Source organism: Penaeus vannamei, unplaced genomic scaffold (genome assembly GCF_042767895.1).
Source record: "Penaeus vannamei isolate JL-2024 unplaced genomic scaffold, ASM4276789v1 unanchor320, whole genome shotgun sequence".
NCBI classification, from domain to species: domain Eukaryota; kingdom Metazoa; phylum Arthropoda; class Malacostraca; order Decapoda; family Penaeidae; genus Penaeus; species Penaeus vannamei.
The window spans coordinates 1-20,000 of record NW_027213324.1 but is presented as its reverse complement, the minus strand read 5'-3'; the positions used below and the strand labels follow the sequence as shown (position 1 = coordinate 20,000).

Below are 20,000 nucleotides of genomic sequence, written 5' to 3'. Positions count from 1 at the left end.
GATAAGCTTTCAGAAAATAGTATCATTTTTTAATTAAATCTAATCATTACTTCACAATTGCCAATTTTCTAAGGTAAGGTGAAAAAAAATATTTTGGGCAACATTGAAAAGGGCTGCTACCACCTAAAAAATAATGGTTGGGCCTTTAAGTTTTCAGTGGAGAATTGGAGGCCCTGAAACTCCTTGTAAATGCATTTAACACGATTTCGGCAAGAAGGGCGAAAAATGGCCAAAAAGGACCATAAGATCCCTTTAAGGAATCATTTTGGTTAGTTCAGACTAGTACTCTCTTTTATCATCGAGTGCCAGTGCATATGTGCAGTAGGTAAAAGGTGAACTGTGTTGCAGCAAGCTGTAGTCCATCAAATAGAACACAGATATTTATATTACAGTATTAATGCTATTACTAATGCAGTAAAAAAGTCCATTTGTCACATCAAACATATTCATGTAAAATAAATACTCCATTTAGGTCAGATTTTTCCTGTATATGCCCTTCACCCAGGAAACAATAAGCTAATGAAGCTTTGTAAATACACAAAAGAAATATCCTAGCCAAGGAAAATCTGTAAGAACTTGAAACCAGTTCTGAGTCTTGATGTAGTTTTTCTCTGTCTGACATTATTGACACTGTTTACTGGAGTTAAGACTACAGAGAATTAGTTGTTACCACAAGAGGTCAAAGGTTGCATATGAGCCTGAAATTTTCACATTTTCAACACACATACACTGGCAAGATGTAAGGGACCAGATAGTGTTAACATACCCATGCACTTTTCTAAAAACATATTTCTTGTGGCTTTTACACACCAGCTAATACATTATTTACAATGAACTGTATTCATGTTGACAAATGTAGAAAAGGTTAAATGAAAATGAATATCTTCACAATACAAGAGATGTATTTGACCAGTTTCAGATATCTTTATCAGAAATACATGTATTTCCGGTCAACTACATCCCTTGTATTCTGAAGATATTCATTCTCATTCATACCTTCTCAGCATTATTTGTAGTAAAAAAAAATCTGCTTCATAGTGAATGAGCACATGTATGGTAATGGATTATCAGAATTTTGACTGATCATGTATTTAAAATTTTCAGGCTCACACAATTTTACTAGTACAACCAGGACCGAAACCAGAGACCCGAACATTTTCCGATTATGAGAGTGTCAATGAGTGTATGGAAGGTAGGTTGATCATCCTAGGCTGTACAGGTTGGCAACGATCTTGTGAAAGTCAAACCTTTTTTCCATTTTGTCATATTGATTTCTTGGTCATGTTTCATATATTTTTTTCTTTCTTTCTTTTTCACTTTTTTCTTCTTCTTTCTTTTTTTTTTTCTTTCTTTCTTTCTTTCTTTCCTTTTCTTTTCCATTTCATGTACGTAGTTTCATTTATGTTCATTCAAGTCTATTAGAAATGTTACATTATTGTCAAATTATTGTGTATGTAAATTATATTCCTTCATTAAATATCTTTTATGTGTATGTACATCTTAAATTAATTTTCTTCTTATCCAATGATTGTGAGTAATTGCATAGATAATCACAATGGCTTGTACGTTTTAGATACGTCTTTTTTTCTGCATGTATTTGAATTAAATTGTACTTATTTTGAATATTCATAAAGCACTCCAGTCAATTTTATGGTTGATGAATAACCCACAAATGACAGATAATTTATAATCACATCATAGTGAACCAGGCCTCAATGCCAGGTGACAGTTATTCATACCAAATGCAGTTGAGTCTTCTCCAAGTAGTGCACAAAACAATTTTTAGCTTGTTTTGTATTTGGTTGTGATAATTGAAATGATACAGCCCTTCTATAGTTGGCTGGCAACCTCATTTTAGCCGTGTTTCTTTAGGGATTAAAGTAAAAGTATGTTTCCCATACTTATAATTTTTCACGTGCAGCAGACAGCACACATGAATTCCTGTCGTGAATGGGTTATTTTATCTTAGGGTAATAAGAATTTTGCTTTTTATTTTAAATTTAAGAATAGCCATGAATAAGAACATTGTCACAAAAATTATCAGAACTTATGAACACGTCACAAATGATTAATATATTATTTTTAATTGGTTATGTTAAAAAAAGTTGCCAATGGCCTGGTAGTGATATTCACACTTTTTTAGAGTTGGGAATTACCTTTGGTTCCTGATATTTCTTTAAAAGTATAGAGTAACATGGTAATATGGCCGTTGTCACTTTTTTAACATAACTGTACCACTCCCCACAATCCATATTAATTCTCTCCCTTCCATGCGTCAACTCTAAGCAGGGGTTTGTAAGATCTATGAAGAGCATCTGAAGAGGATGAACCCCAACACACCGAGCATTACTTATGACATATCACAGCTCTTTGACTTCATTGATCAGTTAGCTGACCTCTCCTGTCTTGTGTAAGTGTTTTTTTATTTGACATACAATTATTTATTCTCCTCTTTCTCTGTCTCTGCATTTAAGGCTCACTGACATCCTTTTAGCACTTTCATCTTCCTTCCCTGTTCTTGCTTATCCTCCAGTAAATATATGTAGCTTTGGAAAAGGAATAAGAAAATGTGTCAAGGAAATTATGACAATTAAGGAAAATCATCACAAGCATTATATTATCATGGAATATTTCTTTAATTTGAGATGTTTTAAATCCTAGGAAGAATTTTCTTTGTGAACAATGCCTTGGTTCTGATTACCTTGTCTTTTCTCCTCTAGGTACCAAAAAAGCACAAACACCTATGCACCATACAACAAGGACTGGATAAAAGAGAAGATTTACATCCTCCTCCGGCGCCAAGCAGCTAAGGCAAATTGAGATGTTGATTCCAATGAAAGAGCTCATCATAAGGACAGAACTGAAAAAGTAATGGATTTTAAGAAGAAAGCAAGCTGAGGATAAAAGATTATGAGTGGATACACTGATCGGACCATTGTGACACCTCTCAGATGTCACATTTGTGATAAAAATCTTGCTGCACATTGAGTTGGTCTCTCTCTCTCCCCCCTATCCCCCCAGTCTCTCTCCCTCTCCCCCAACCCTCCCCCCCTCTCTCTCTCTCTCACTCTCCCTCTACCCTCCCCCCCTCTCTCTCCCTCTCCCCCCACCGTCCCCCTCTCCCTCTCCCCCTGCCCTCCCCACTCCCCCCTCTCCCCCAACCCTCCCCACTCCCCCCACTCTCTCTCTCCCTCTCCCTCTTCCCCTACCCTCCCCACTCCCAGTCTCCTTCCACTTCCCCCTCTCTCTCTCCCTCTCCCCCTACCTTCCCCTCCCCTCCCCCCTTTTCTCTCTCTCCCTCTCTCCTGTACCCTCCCTCCTCTCTCTCTCTCTCCCTCCCCGGTACCCTCATCCTTTCCCCTATCCTCCATCCTCTCTCTCCCTTTCCCCCTACCCTCCATCCTCTCTCTCTCTCTCTCTCTCTCTCTCTCTCTCTCTCTCTCTCTCTCTCTCTCTCTCTCTCTCTCTCTCTCTCTCTCTCTCTCTCTCTCTCTCTCTCTCTCTCTCTCTCTCTCTCTCTCTCCCCCCCCCCTCTCCCCCTACACCTCCTCCCCTCTCTCTCCCTCTCCCCCTACACCACCTCCCCTCTCTCTCCCTCTCCCCCCCCTTCCCTCCCCCTCTCCTTCTCCCTATCCCTCTGTCTCTTTCTCCCTCCCTCCCTCCCACCCCCTCTCCCTATCCCTATTCCTATTCCTCTGTCTCTTTCTCCTTCCCTCCCTCCCACCCCCTCTCCCTCCTTCAAGTTGGGAGTGGTCTTCTGTCACTGTTGATGTCTCATGTTACTGTGTCAACAGCTTGGTTAAAATAGGATGAGAGAGATGACATGTGAATGGTCAGACATGTATTCAACTGTTTCTGAAATCTTAAAATATTTTGATATGAGTAAAATGTCAAGGTACTTTGTGCTATCACCAGAGTCACTAGCCAAACAACAGTGGCTGGGATCACTCTTGTGGAATGTACAGGGCAGTGGAAATAACAGTACAAACCCAGTGTGAAGCATGACAGTGTACCTTTCCCCTCAGTTTTTGTGAATTATGTTAGGTTCACATTGTCACTGAACTCAATGACAGGATAAATAAAAATGAATACTTCATACTTGAAGTAGAATGGAAGCAGTGTCTCTGTATGAATGTTTTGATCACACTGGTAGTTTGTTATTTTGGTATTCTTTCTTTCTTGTGTAATTGTAAACAGATGCACTTCATCCTTGTAAGCACATGAGCTTAATTTTCCTTTTTCTTTTTGTGTTACCAGCGTACTTAGGTGATTTTCAAAAGTCAGATGAAATTTCCTGAAAGATTACGATACAGCACAACAAATGCATCCATTTTTTTCTTTTTCTTCCCTTCCCCAAACCATACACACACACACACACACACTAGTACAGTTTTTTCTGAAGTTAATTCAACTTGTACACTTTTGATACAAGGTGTTGCTTTTGCAACCTCACATTGAAATTTGTTCTCTGTACATGTGTTTGATATGACTCATCCCCACCCTAAAGAAAAAGAAGAAAGTTTGATTTGAGGATTTTTGTGACTAAACATTGAATAGTAGTTTTTTTTATATAAAAGAATTATTAAAATCAATTTAATTGAATGTCCAAAATTAGCAAAATTTTATATTTAGTTTATCTGTGGAACAAGAAGTTACTGATTTTGTAAGACTTTACTAAAAATGAGAGTGACTTCCTTTGTTCCATTTTCATATTAGCTTTAACAGAATATATACTCTACATCATTCATCTTCAAAAAAAAGTATATGTATTGATTATATATCTAGGGAACAAGCCATTCAACATCCATCTCCCATAATATGTAAAGTGTTTCAGTTGTGCAGGTAATAGTTGTTCTGCTCAGTCATATGTATTTAGTATGTATTTTGAGGATTCATAATAAAAATGATTGAAAACTTTAATCTTCTCTTAATATATTACCCTCCACATGGTAAAAAAAAAAGTCATAATAAAACATAACTAATATCATTCAATTTATTATAGTTACAGATGTCATACAGCATATTCATAAGTTAGGCAAGTATCACAGCCTATATAAGCACTACTTGACATGCTTGGGTGTCTCAAGGAAAACGAAAGTTGTGCTGACTTTATGTAACAGAGCCATTTTATGAATAAATAATCTGTTCTGTACTATCTGCCATGTTGTTTTTCAACTGCAATACATTTTTAAAGGTATGATGATCCTGACCAGGTAACACAATGTTTTATAATTGCCAGTGAAAAATAATGCTTGAAATTAACAGTTCCAAAAAACAGTTCCAAAAAGAGGAAGTAAATTGAGCATAAAAACATAATTCTAGCAGAGATTAAAGGCTTTTAAAACAAAGCAACATATTTGTCATTCTCTTCTCACTCTTTAAAGATCTCTTAGAGCAGAAATAGCCCTGCATGTATCTGAAATCAATACTGCCAGAGTCTGTGCCTCATGGATGCTTGTTGTTGCATTTAGCTGTTTACTTGCCCATGTCAACTTCTCACGCAAGGCATCTACAGCTTGTGTTACATCTTCATGCAAGTCAACACCATGGATGGACAAGCTGAAAACAGAGAAACAAAGGATAAATTAAAATTTACTTCAAGTTACCACACAATATGAAATAATTTATTCACCTAAAATTGCCAATATCATGCAGCACTGGATGCAATCCTGCAGACAGGTATCTTGCATACCTTGCCTCGTGAAAGAAAAAAAAAAACTATGGATGGTGGTTCATCAGTTTTGATTGTTTTATACACCCACAAAGGACAACTGCACATGAAATCCAACCATGGATTACATAAACATCTTGTAGATTATCATGATTTTAATATTTCATAAATGAAAGCAATTTGTAAAAAGAAACTAAGTGAGCAGTAAATTCTGATACATAAGCACACTTAGCACAGGTGAGAAAATAAAATTTTACTCTATAAACGGTCATATTCTACTTCTATTCTAAACTCTAAACAACAAACATACTCCATTTATATGTCTATATGTGCATCCTTTCTATATCTCCTACAATTATCTTTAATATCCACTTTAAAGGCACTAAACTAAAATAATTACATTGTAAACTAAATACAGTTTGACTACAATAACTGCACTTGTAGTAAAGGAACCAGATGATTAACAACAAATCTTAGGGTCCTCTACCTAGAAAGGCCATTTCCCTGGGGGGACATATTATACCTCTATTATCTCGGTCTCATCAATCACAAAGACTGCACTATGGTGGCTGGTCACTTTTTGGAAAAATTAGCCTTCATTATTTCATAAATGTATGTATTTATCAAAGGCACTAATTAGTATATTCATGTCAGGAAAACAAGTGCCCTAATTGCCCACACATGGTGAGCAACCAGGACAATATCAACAGTGATTGTACAACTGACCGTTGTATAAGCAAAAATGCTCACCATTTATATTCATTATCCTCTTCAAAAGTAATAACATAATTATTCTTTGCATACTTAGTTTTACATACAGCTCCCTGGTTTTACAGGAAGAGTATTCTGTTCTTGGTTACATAATCTTATATGCTTTATTTTCTATAATCAGTATCTTGATAATTTTTGTATTTCCATTAGCTGTGTTTAATAATTATCAATTAAATGGAAAGGGCTACTTTCTCCTTTAGGGAATTGCATAAGATTCAGATCAAAAATAGCTGGTCACAGGCAGCAAATCACTGTCTGTGGCTGGTCTTGCCACCGGCTGTTTTTTTTGTCTGGTCCCAAAAATAAATGCAGTGCTGGCTACTTTTCTGTAGCAGCATTTCTGCCTATTTCTAAACATTAGATGATATAGCAAACGGACTCAGGGTGGCTTTGCCACCCTTGCACCTGCCCCTGTACCCTGCCATACTTCACAACTTTGAGAGCCCTGAAGGTCCAAATATTTGCATTTGAGTTTACAAGTAAGATGATTTGAACCTCTGGTAAATTTGAAAATATTAATTATAAGACAGTATGTACTTGCATTTCTATTGTTTACATTTCAATTAAATTGCTGACATTAAAAAATACATTCATCATCATCATACAAGTTATATATTTTTTCTTCCTATAAGGGTTAATACAACCAACATTATCTACATGAAGAACAAAAAAGGGTATTTATCCAAACCTTTTCACACTCTTAGTGGCTTGAGCAGGTGGCGATTCGCTAGTGGATGTTGCAACAGATAATAAAGCTGTAGGTTCTGACTGGGTGGTAGCTACCCTGATGTTCTGATTAGATAAGGGTGTTAATATGGGTGAAGACTCTTTATCCTGGTTCTGTCTGTGCTGAATCTCCTGCACTGCTCTCCTGGCTGCTTCCTCACTAACAGCTAAGAAATAAATCAATCTAAAATTAATTCAACTGTATTAAAATAAAGGGTAAACAAGATGCCCAAATCAAGTAAATTGTTCTTTAATTGTTATTTTCATGAACCATATGCAAAGGCTCCCAATTAAGTCTAAAACAATGCTTCATGTAGCTCTCAAATAATCAAACAACAGGACTCCAGCCATCCAAATCATTCTAATTTGTATTACCCTATCAAATGCACATATGGCATACCTGATTTTTCCCACCTCTTAGAGTAATGTTTTTTTCAACTTGCAGCAGGATTTCTCACTCCAAACTGAGCTACCTAATTTGATATGCAGTCAGCTCCTCAAGTAAAAATTAGAAGTATGGGACAAATCCATTTACCTAATCTATAAAGTCTCTTGGCTGCAGCAAATAGTCTTTTAGGAAATGAAGAAACTGAAGCCTAAATTTTGTTAATAATAGTTTATCAGCATTTATGGAAGTTAAAACACCTATTGCAGGGCAGATGTAATTATTATAAATTACTTTTACCCATGTCCACTCACCAGAGGTGGCAAGTTTCACAAATTAACTTACACCCATCCTAATGGATTGTTATTTCTTTCTTTTACGCATTCCAACACATTTTGCTATTCCCATGTTGCATATTAGCTATATTATTGAGTTTGAACCAGGACAGCTCAAAGAATGCGAATGCATTAAAGAGTATACTTTTAAAGGATGAGCTTTAAATTCAAGAAAATTCACATTTCTAAAAATGTTATGTAACAACTTCCTTACCTTCAAAATTAATTCAAAGATTTTTACTCCGTACTTACAAACAATTCCGCTTAACTAATCTACAGAGATAAATTATCTTCTCATAAGGTAAAGGTGACTGGAGCATTATCCATACAAGCATCCATACAATATCCTTACATACAATTCTTCGAGTAATCAATGTTATCAAAATATTCTTGAACTTTGTCATTTCCCGGTGATGTCCTGGATTTCAACGATGTAGGTGTGATGTTCAAATTATATCTTATGATCACTACAGTTTAATTATGCAATTACCACTACTCTACAGACCTCAAGCTCAGTAGTGAAATGCCATCAAATAATAATTTGCTTACAGTTATCTAATGATCAAAAGGGAGTCATTTCAAGAGCATGAAAACAATGACTGAGAAACATAGCCTACAGTGATCTCTCATGTCGGGTGGATGATCACCGTATTATAAATATATTTTCTTGCTTCCATAACTTCAATAGTAGCCATATTGGTAATAATTCTGTCTGTAGCCTGGTGTGTAATGAAAAGTTCTTACTACCATCATCCTAGTTGTATGATAATAATATTGCGTGAATGGACGTTCAAGATATAACTGGGGGAGTGTGACGGGGAATCAAAAACAAGTACTACATAGTTCCACATAGACCTTCCACATCATGGGGATGGTAGTAAGTAATTATATTAATCCTTTTATAATAATGGAGTATATATTTCATGTGATTGTCACAATCATAACTGGGTTATATATTTGTTAATATTGATACATATATTGTTATTGACATGTATAGATATTATATTAAGGCAAGATCAAGTGTGGATATAAAGGGGGATTGTGAGAGGCTAGTAAAACTACCCCATTCAGCATTAATCGTGTATATAAAGCCAAGCGAGAAGCCAGTCCTCTCGCGCTCACTCAGTTATTGCCTCGAGAATCTGTGCCAGTGTCAATATGAACTATAGCATTATTACATTATTAAAGTGGTGGAAAATAAGTGTATTGTGTTATCCATTTCACACGAGTGTTTATTCCAGGTGTCTTTGATATATTGAGCAACTAGAAGTCTAAAGAAAATACGGAAGGAAAGTATCACTAACATGATCAAAGTACTATTGAGAAGTAACTGCTTCAACTTAATTAACTGAGTAATTACGAAGTTATACGAAAATAGTGGAGCAGTGACACAAGGAAAGATGACATCAGGTGAGGTCACAAGGTCTACTAATCAACTCCTTGGTGACTAAGCACCTGAGCCATGTATGTGTAGCCACATTTCACAAAACACTACTACAGGGAATACAACACTTTCCTAGTAGCATTGGGCTAAATCCCATGTTCTTTGAAAGTCAATACTTGTATTGTATGTACAAGTAACATTTCCACATTATATAAAGCTTCCAAAAGGAAATCTGTTTATCAAATATAGCTCAATTACTTTGGGGAAGGAGGGCAACAAAGGCTGCAATACATAAAATAAACTTTCTACAGTTGCACAAAGGATATATATTTTTTATTTTCATTTTTTGAAGGAGTGAAATTCAACATCGTCTCCAACCATAGGAATATTATTATCTTAGCCTTGGCAAATTTGTCCTGCATTTAAGAGTATTAATAAGGACCTCTATATTCCATCCTTTAATAATACCATGGACTTTATGTAACTATAAGAATGTTTCTGGTACACTGAATAGGAAAAGAAATGAAAAGGATTGGTAGCAAACAAATGTACACAGAACTTGGATAAGAAAATGTGAAGTCACCTGAAGTTTATGTACATCATACACATGATTTTGAGCATTGCCAAGCTTTTTAAAACTAATTTGAGCAATACATTTTGTAAATGACACATACCAAAAGTACTTCCTCCATTTCCACGTGAACTGGATGGAGTCTTTACCTGGATTATCCTTTCTGGTGTCAGCATCGACTTCACTGCATCCTACACAATATTTATTTTTCATTCGGTCCTCCAGTAAGACACACTGTGGATATGAATTTTAAAAAGTTTCAATAGGTCTCACACATTATATTTCACCATTTCTGGTACACATACTGTACATAATAAAAATATTCAAAATAACTATCCAATGAAACATGACTCAAACATGGATTCACATCAAAGTTTTATATTAAAATTTATAGTGCTACAAAATGCCATTAGATACTTGCCTCACACACAGGGCAGGTTGTAGCTAACATCTTATAACCTTTCAGAAGATACTGCCCAATTAGGGAAGATATTTTGTTATTACGTTCCCTCCTGGCCTCTATCACTTTCAGTTCAGCCTCAGATGGAGGGCTCCATGAATACTCATCATCAAGTGAGGCCATATTCTTTTCCTGAAAAGATTGCGGGTAGTTACAGCATAGTATAAACCTTTACAAAGTGTATATTCATTTCTTTTCTACACATATTAAAAATCATGGACATATAAACAAAAAAGTGTACTGGGATGAAGTATCAAAGAGAAAGATACTAACTGACACAAGAACATGCATGCATTCAAGCTGTGATAAATAATGGATGCTTTACTGTGTAAACTGTAGAATAAGGTCAAATACAAAGATAATTGTGCTAATATACTGCATATTTATGTCTTGTCCTTTGAGATTACACATTCTCATTCATAACCTCTACATCACTGAATGATTATAGATGTAAGGGCTACAATCTGAAAAATCAAGAACCTTGGAAAGAAAAGAAACTAAAATACCATATTAACAATATTTAGATTTACACTGGTGATGGAAAATACAAATAGTTTAGTTAAAACAGAGCATTTCTTTTCCATTCAAATAAAGAGTGACTTATCCTCTTATAAATTCAAAGGATGAAATTACTGCATATTTTAACAAATCTGAGTATGAAGCTATCATGAACACTGAATGTGCTTTTCCAGTCATATCAAAATTAGAAACTACCTACAGTCAATTGAGTGATGAAGTTAATTGCTATTATATTTTACATTTTATTATTCAAGGAAAAAACACATTGTGCTGTTGCCACTGCCACCTTTCACTTGCCCCCCAAAAAAAGAAAGAAAGAAAAAAAAGCAGCATCTGCACTGACAAACCATCACACCTTCAATCAAAATGAAATAAGATCTAGAGAGAGAAAAGTAAGCTAAATATTGGCAAATTGATTTTCCTACTAGTTTCTTCATCTGCTTCATGAGGGCACCTGTACAGGGCTGCATCATCTGCATGTTTCCAACTGTGGCTGACTGCAACACATTAGATATTAAGAAACTATGTTTTATTGTGGATATCTATGCATTTTATGGGAAAAGAAATAAAGCTCATGCTGAACATGGCACATAAATCACAGATTTCTAAATGTGAAGTCATATATATTATATTAGTAGCATTTTCAGTAAAACTGCTTGGCTGAAATGAAGTTGATAGAATATACAAATGGGTATATCAATACGTCTCTTCTTGTTTCACATATTATCATTTTTATTTGCCTTTAACCCCAAAACAGGACTGTTAATGGCTAATACCTGATCTTCCAATTGTGGAGGCACATCTGCAGATATAATGCAAGAACATAGCTGTGCATATTTTGACACTTTGCAGGTATGGTTTAATTAAAAGTACACTATAAGAGGTGGTGTGCGAGTTCTCCCGTTGCTAACATTATGGACAGGCTGGCATAAAGAGGGTCACAAGGGGAAGAGGAGTGGACAGATAGTAATAGTAGGCAAGGTGAACTAAGCCAAGTATCTGTCAACTAAACATAAACAAAAGCTGTCTTGGTGCCAAAGAGTTAACATGATTTACACAAATATCAGTTTTTAATATATAAGCATATAAATCAAGATACCTGTTCCATAATTTGCATCAATAGGGACCCTTCCTAAATGCCCACTGAGTCTAATCACGATACAAGAGCTTTGTGCACTCACAGCAAGTCATTTCCATAACCTCGGCCTCCATCAGAAATTTTTATCATGAAAAGTTCTCCTCACCCCAGCCCTATGCCAAATTTTTATATAACATTATGTTCACATCTGACGTCTCTGAAGCCAAATTTTGTCAAGATGTGATGGTCATGTCATCCGTATCTTTATAGTTAAAATACAGTGCTCTCATATATATGTCGGAGTTTATGAGGTTTCATGGCATAATTCCTACAAATATGTATACTAGAGGGTAATTCATTAATGCCAAAATCTTTGTGACTGGTTATGCAAAGATACTATTAAAAAATTACCACTAAAACTGTACTGGCAAAACTATGTATCTAGCCTATGTCTACATTGTACAGTTGACACTGGACTTGTTGCACAAACAAACTGGGACCAGTGACTATGTACACCCATAATAACTCCTTGAGGATGGTGCCACTCAACAAGTTCAGGTAAATCAATCAACTCTGCCATGATTATATCAAGAGTTTTGGCTTGTCAAGGATACTTTGGCATCCCAGACAAGTTGTCCATCTCGTCCATCTTGCCCTCCTCTGCACCCAGGCCAGTGGGAAGAGTTGACATCACAATAGCATATGTATGTAAACTGACAGTTGCAGGTAACCATATGAAATTAGTAGGTAATTTTATGGCCCTTTATCAATATTATCAAAGGGTTTTTTTGAGTTTGTCAGATGCAGGTAAGTTAACTATACATCAGACAAGATACAAAACCTAAGCATCATGTAAAATAAAGACACTGGTAAGATGAAAGAGTGAATATTCACTCTCGATCTGGTTGCATTAAGAATACAGATATTCTGAAGATGGCCTTGTTCTCCTACTGGTCATGACAATTTGTCAGGACAAGCAAGACAAGGAGATCGGAAAGCAGCATAACAAGGCCATTCATGGATGGATGGATGGATAATGCCAAGGATGGAGGCCACATCAAGCCTAATGTAATTCTAATACAGAATTTTTTCCCAGACTTACTGAGTATTATATGATAACCACACATGAAATACATGAACCTACATCTATCATTCCATAGGACGAGTTGTGACAAAAATATTGTTTGGTATGTGCATGACAGGGAAAAAGGCCAACCATAGTTCCATATATGAATAAATAAATAAATGGAGAACCGATCGATACTCCGGTGAGTGAACATCAATTACCGAGTGAAAAGACTTTAATCTTATGGACACAGAACTAAATCCAGACCCAGGAGAAGATCCTGAACTAGTCCAATTAATAAACAATTAATGAACTAAGATAACCATACAAAGAGGACAAGAGAAGAATTAGAAAGTGATAATGAAGAAAACCCATAAAATAAACAGAAGCCCTTAATACATCAGAATTTCAAAAATATAATTGAAGATTCTCTGAGAGTTCTAGGGGCAGGAAAGGCCCTCAGATTCGAAATTAAAGATTTAAACAAAATTAAACCTCTTATAGAAAGTAGAAAATTAGGAGAATGGAACATAGTTTGCAAACAACCAACATCAAACAAAAATATCAACTGCTCATATGGAAATGAGAAATGAGAAATACAATAAATGAAATAACAAGTAATAAGACTAAAAAAATTAAATAAAGACAAAACTAGCCAAGATAAATGGCTCTCAACAAAATCACTAAGAATAACTTTCAAAGGTTCCTTACCAGACAGGGTAGCTATAGGTCATACTAGCTACAAAGTAAGACAGTATACATTCCCAATCGAAAAATGTCATAAGTGCTTAAGATAGAGGCATGGCATAGTAACTTGTGAAAACAAAAAAAGATGTAATAAATGTAGCCAACACAGTCATAACCTAAGTGAATGTGAAAATTCCCCTTATTGCTTTTTCTGTGACGAAAACCATTCACCAAATACCACAGAATGTAAAGATCATAGATTAGCACAAGAAATAAACAAAGAAAACAAAACCCCAAATAACCTAGAAATCAAAAAACAATTACAATAACTTAAATCTGAAAAGAAAAACAGCAGTAACTAAATTCAGGAATCTATTGCACCACAAACAAACAAACAACATGAACACACAATAAAATCAGAATATCACAATATTGCAAACAACAGAAGTAAATAGCTAAGAAAGCTATGATCAAAAATTATCACTTTCACAAAGCCTAATAATGTACAAAGAAAATAATAGTGATAACAAAGATAACAACTTAACCTCCGAGAAACCTTTAATTCAGAACATAACGAACATACTAAACGAAATTAGCAGAGAGCTAAATTTGTTTTACATTACTAAAGTGTACAAAATTATATTATGGAAAGCAAGATCAATATTGAATAAAAAAAAAAAAAAAAAAAAAAAAAAAAAAAAAAAAAAAAAAAAATTAAATCCTCTATCATGTAAAGAAAACCCAGGAATAATCGCAATCAATGAAACCTGGTTAAAAGAAAAAGATAAACTCAATTTCAACAAATACACAGGCATGAGAAAAGATAGAACTAATCAAATAGGAGGAGGCCTTGCATTCTGTATAAAACACGAATTACAATACAAAAAAATAGAATTAAGAGACAGATACAATGACAAAGTAGAAGTGTTAGGAATCAAAATAAGTTACAAAGGCAATTGGTTAAATATAATTTAACTATACAACCCATGCAATTCAATACAAACAGAAGAACTAGAATACTACTCTGACCAAGTCAGACATCCAAAATTAATGATAGGTGACTTTAATGCACATCATACTCTCTGGAACGAAAACATCAGCCAGAGACAAACCAACATAACAGGCATAAATGTAACCAAATGGTTAAGTCAAAAGAATGTAACATTAATAACTCCAAGAAATTTACTACTAGAATAGATCCCAAAACAGCAAAAGAATCCACCTTAGATCTCGTATTTGGCTCACCTACCCAAAGTCACTTACAAATAAAAACAGCACCTCATCTAATAAGTGATTATTTACCAATAGTAATAACAGATGACACACATAGAGACAGTCAATTACTTAAAGAAAAAAACGGAACTATGCAAAAGAAAGATGGCAGGAATTTCAGATGACTTAACATCCATAGAAAAATTAACAGAATTGATAAAAAAATACGGCATTAAAATACTTTAAACTAGAAACAAGACAATACAAAGATAAACCTAATAAACCATGGTGGAACAAAGACTGTGATATAATCATCAAAGAAAGAAATAAAGCTTATAACAGATGGAGGAAAAAATACAACTCAAGTTAATCAAATGGAATACAAAAAATCATTAGCAAAAGCTAAACTCACAATATTACAACAACAAAAGAAATCCTGGAGTAAGTTCTGTGAATCAATAAGCTTTAAAAATACACCAAGAAAAATCTGGAATTTCTTTAAGAAACTATCAGGAAAAGCTACTACAATGGAATACCCAATCATGGACAATAAATTACCATTAACATATATCAATCACAAATTAGAAAATTTTTGAAAGGAATATATGAAAATAGTAAATAAAAAAACAAAAAGATTCCTACCAAACTCAGAAAAATTCATCCTATTCAACTTACAAAATGCCAATGAATAAAGTATAGACTTAACAACAGTAGAATTAAAATCAATACTAAAAAGTGCCAAAAAATAACAAAGCATTCGGCCCCGAAGAAATTCCTTATGAATTATATAAGAATGCCCCAGATAACATATTGAAAGCAATATTAAAAATCTTTAATTTGCATTGGTCCAGGGGAGAATATCCAGAATCACTAAAAAATGTGTGAATTAACCCCATAATTAAGCCAGGTAAGAACTTTACTTATACAAAATCTTATAGATTTATATGTAGAATATCCTGTATTGGAAAAATATACAAAAATATCAAAACAAAGATTAACTTGGTATCTAGAACATTATAACAAACTAGATAAAGATTTAAATGGATTCAGACCCAGTAGAAGTACATTGGAAGCTGTACATATATTAGATAATCATATTAACAAAGCATTCCTAGACAAAAAATACACCCTAATAGCCTGCATAGACCTAGAAAAATCTTTTGAAATGAAGCATTACTTTAAAAAAAGGCCAATTTAGGTATAACAGGATATCCCTTAACACGGATAAATAACCTACTAGAAAACAGAACATTCCAAATGAAAATAGGAAACATAACATCTGAAAAAGGAAAAACAAAATGTGGAGTACCACAAAGATCTCCAATAAGCCCAATATCATTTAATATAATGATTAATGATATAAAACTAACTGACATTGAAAAAATAATAGATGCAGATTACATAACATCAATGACAAGGAACAAAACTTAATAGAAGCATCTAACAAATTAGAAACCAAACTACAAAAAATTAAAACATGGACAAATAATTGGGACTTGAAAATAAACTTTCTAAAAAGTAAGTCACTCTGTTTTTCAAATTAGAAAATAAACCAACAACCAAAAATAAAAATAGATAACATAGAACTTAAATATGTACAAAGTCACAAAATATTAGGACTAACACTAGATGCACCAAAACTAAAATGGAAAAATCATATAAATAATTTAAAAGTAGAAACGTTAAACAGATTAAACCTCATGAAAAAACTAGCCTCATTTAATTGGGGAGCAAACAGAGAAGCCCTACTAAAATTCTACAAGATATATAAAACCAAAGATAGAATATGGAATAACCATATACGGGGCAGCAAAAGACACAGAACTTAAAAAACTAGAAACCTTCCAAAACCAAATTTTACAAATGGCTACTGGATGCTTAAGGGGAAGAGTCGTCGGTACGATCACGAAATTCGTTATCCGATCCTGCTTACTTTAGTTTTTTAGCTAGGTCAATAATTTTTTTACACAAAGTGCATGGGTATGTGATGCTTGTATACAAGAAATTTGATTTAAAAAGCTGCGTAAATTATTGCGCAAAAAAAAAAAAAGAAAAAAAAAAGCGGGATGATAGAATTCAAAAATTATCTGATGGTTTCCTTATAGTAAATAGTACTGCAGTTTCCTTCTGACCAGAGTTAGTCAACAAATAGGAGTACCAAATGTAGCATTTATGCAAATCTATCTGAAACGACAATGTTTCAGTTACCTTGCAAAAAAGCGCCTTTTTTTCGTCCGAAAATCGCCATTAGTTTTTTCAGTAAAAAATGTATTTGGTGGAAATAATGCATGACTTTGCTACATTTAGTAGATACGAACTGGACAATCATTTTGCAACAAGAATGATTTAAATCGCATAATTACATACATAGTTAACCTTACTATCATGAGTGAAAATGTGATTTTGAGAAAATAGCAGTTTTTTGTCATTCATCGTCATTACATCATAAATGTCGTACCAATGATTACCAAATGTGAATATCTACTTAGACAATTCTTTGGCCTTTAATATGAGTCCTGTGGTAGAGGGTCCGGCCTTGTTCAGGTAATTTAAGGTCATCTTTATGTCAAGGTTAGGTTAGGTTAGGTGGGAGTGTTCTCTGAAAAGTATACTTTCAGATGTCAAGGCTCATGGTCCCTCTGTCATTTACATATCATAGTACATAATAAATCGAATATTATGCATTTCTGATATATAAATGACATATTGTTAGGTTTTCAACAGGTTGAAAACAAAACACGTGTACTCCTGAAAACTTTATCAATCGCACTGTTCTCCCGTCCTTGCTGCTGCTGCCTGTCTGCTGAACGCAGCCTAAACTATCGTACAGCAGTATCATACCAAAGAAATTCGCAAAAACAGCTGAAAAAATGCTGAAAATACAAGAAAAACAAAGCATGAAGCAAAAAGGGGTGTGGCAGCATGAGGGCATTTAAATACCCCAGACCCTTAAACCGCGGAAAGGAGCGCGTTACGCATCTGGCAACCGGCGCCCTGGGTGCATCACATGGTCATGTATCCACACACAAAGTTTGAAAAAATCGTAATTTGTGAACCGTACTGACGACTCTTCCCCTTAAGATCAACTCCAATAATAGCTCTTCAAGCTATAACAAACTTACCATCAATAAAAAAACATAAAATAGAACTTGAATGCATACAATTAATTAAGATCTTAAATAAACCAAGTATAATGCCAATAAAACATCAGACAATAAATCACATAAAAGAATATAATCCCCAGAGAGACAAGAGATCACTAATACACAGAGTCACTGAAACTAAAAGGAGCTTAAACCTTGAACTAACACTAAATGAAATACCTATCATATCACCAGTACCCCCAAGGTTGGATATTTCAAAATATATACAAACAAATTTTGCAGATAACCTGACAAAAATAGTCCTCAAATCAGTCAAAAACTTATCAAGAAATAATAAATATCAATTATAAAGATTATACCAAAATATTTACTGATGGATCTAAAACAACTGAACTAGATTCAACCTCGGCAACATTCTTTATTTAAAACCAAAAAATAACAACTATCTGGAAATTACCGACTAATGTAGAAATAACTCATGCAGAACTCTTTGCTATGAAACAAGGGTTAAATTATGTCATACACAACAGTTTAACAAAAACAGTAATACTAACAGACTCACAATCGCCACAACTAATACAAAACACCAAAACTTTAAACAACAAACAAATCACATATGCAATAGAAAAACAAATATACATTCTAGCAACACAAAAACAAACAATAATGATCCCATGGATTCCATCACAAAAAAACATTAGGGGTAACGAAATTAACAATCCCATGCCTGTATCTCAAGACTTAAAATATCCCATATGGACAAGAAATCAAATTGAAAAACTTCACGCAATGGGAACAGAATTTAAAGAGCATATTGCTGACAAAAGATTACCTCGTCAATGACAACAGCATAAAACCATGGATCAGAGCCAGAAGAAGGAAATTGGACTCATGCATCACGAGAATATTAACCAAACACACAAGGATAAAACATCATCACAGGCTAAAAATGGAAAATGATCCAACCTGCAGATGGCGCAAAAACCCAGAGGAAACCATCAAACACATGATAAAGCAGTGGCCAAGATTCAATTCCCAGAGAGGAAAACGAACAAACTCTTTGTCAAGCTAATACACAGGACTTTAACACCAATCTCCTGATAGCAGGAGCAGGTCATTCATCACCAAGAAAGTGCTAATGAGACACGCCACGATCTTCCTACAAAGAATCAAGTTAATTGACATAATATAAGACACATAAAAAAAACAAATTAAGAGGATTCTGGGGATATAGATAACTTTAGTCTAAAACGCTATAATAAAAAAGAAGAAATAAATAAATACAAACATATAATCAGAAAACTTAAATTCCAATCCAGTACTCGGTCTCATATTAAAAATCGACTAGATAAAACCAATTGCATCGTTATTCCAGCTCTGAACACCGATGCATTCCAGGCTCTTGTCACTCAGACTCACCTACACGTGAATTCCGCGTCTTCGCCTCTGCTCCCCTGAGTCAGCTGGTCGGGCGCCCATGTGTCGCCGTGTTTGGGTCGCCCGCAGCGCTGCCAACGCCGGCGTCGGCCCTCGCGCCCTGCGGCTGAGGGCGGCGCAGCAGAATCGAGGAGCAGAATGCTTGTCAGAGCCATTCATCCACAGGAAGATCATCACTAAACGTGTGTGAAACACAATAAAGCCACAGACATAGCTAAATGTGTCATTCCGCTCCATTGAAATCTGTGATATGACCATCAGAGGACTGTATAGTGAAAAGAACCAATTTCCGTACTGATATATATTAATAGTAATGATCATAGTTATAGATTTACACAGCATGAAGGTGTGGAATTCATGTTGAACAGATTGCAACAGGAACGACGAAGGGAAGGGCAAGAAAACACACGAATATGCCGAAGGCCTTTTCACTATTGCTTCGTCAGGGCATGCCCTGACGAAGCAATAGTGAAAAGGCCTTCGGCATATTCGTGTATTTTCTTGCCCTTCCCTTCGTCGTTCCTGTTACAGCATGAAGGGAAAGAAAATGATTTGTGTGTATCCACCACCAAAAATTCTGAATTGGCGTCACTG

The 20,000-nt window shown here is 34.9% G+C and overlaps 2 protein-coding genes across 9 annotated transcripts in view; one reads left to right on the top strand and one right to left on the bottom strand.

Annotated features, from left to right (window-relative positions):
* Positions 1-4,920, top strand: part of e(r) (enhancer of rudimentary) — a 12,885-nt gene extending 7,965 nt beyond the window's left edge. Inside the window, exons 2-4 of one of the 2 annotated variants that reach the window (XM_027351441.2) lie at positions 1,105-1,192; positions 2,290-2,410; positions 2,721-4,920. In XM_027351441.2, coding sequence (XP_027207242.1) covers positions 1,105-1,192; positions 2,290-2,410; positions 2,721-2,820 — 309 coding nt within the window. In that variant the 3' untranslated portion in view covers positions 2,821-4,920. Of the gene's footprint in view, positions 1-1,104; positions 1,193-2,286; positions 2,411-2,720 lie in introns of both variants that reach the window. The other variant, XM_027351440.2, reaches the window with a different exon arrangement.
* Positions 4,921-4,979: 59 nt separating this feature from the next.
* On the bottom strand, positions 4,980-19,543 carry LOC113800646 (protein ZNRD2). Of its 7 annotated transcripts, none has more exons than XM_070119541.1 (6): positions 19,389-19,491; positions 11,248-11,319; positions 10,265-10,435; positions 9,993-10,077; positions 7,131-7,335; positions 4,980-5,559 (listed from the first exon to the last, which is right to left on the bottom strand). In XM_070119541.1, exons 2-6 carry the CDS (start codon positions 11,299-11,301, stop codon positions 5,379-5,381), a joined length of 696 nt encoding a protein of 231 aa, XP_069975642.1. In that variant the 5' UTR covers positions 11,302-11,319; positions 19,389-19,491; the 3' UTR covers positions 4,980-5,378. The 7 variants fall into 7 exon arrangements, with proteins under 7 accessions (XP_069975642.1, XP_069975643.1, XP_069975644.1 ...); XM_070119542.1 differs by lacking the exon at positions 19,389-19,491 and adding an exon at positions 11,599-14,356; XM_070119543.1 differs by lacking the exons at positions 11,248-11,319; positions 19,389-19,491 and adding exons at positions 10,577-10,636; positions 13,045-14,356.
* Positions 19,544-20,000: the final 457 nt, after the last annotated feature.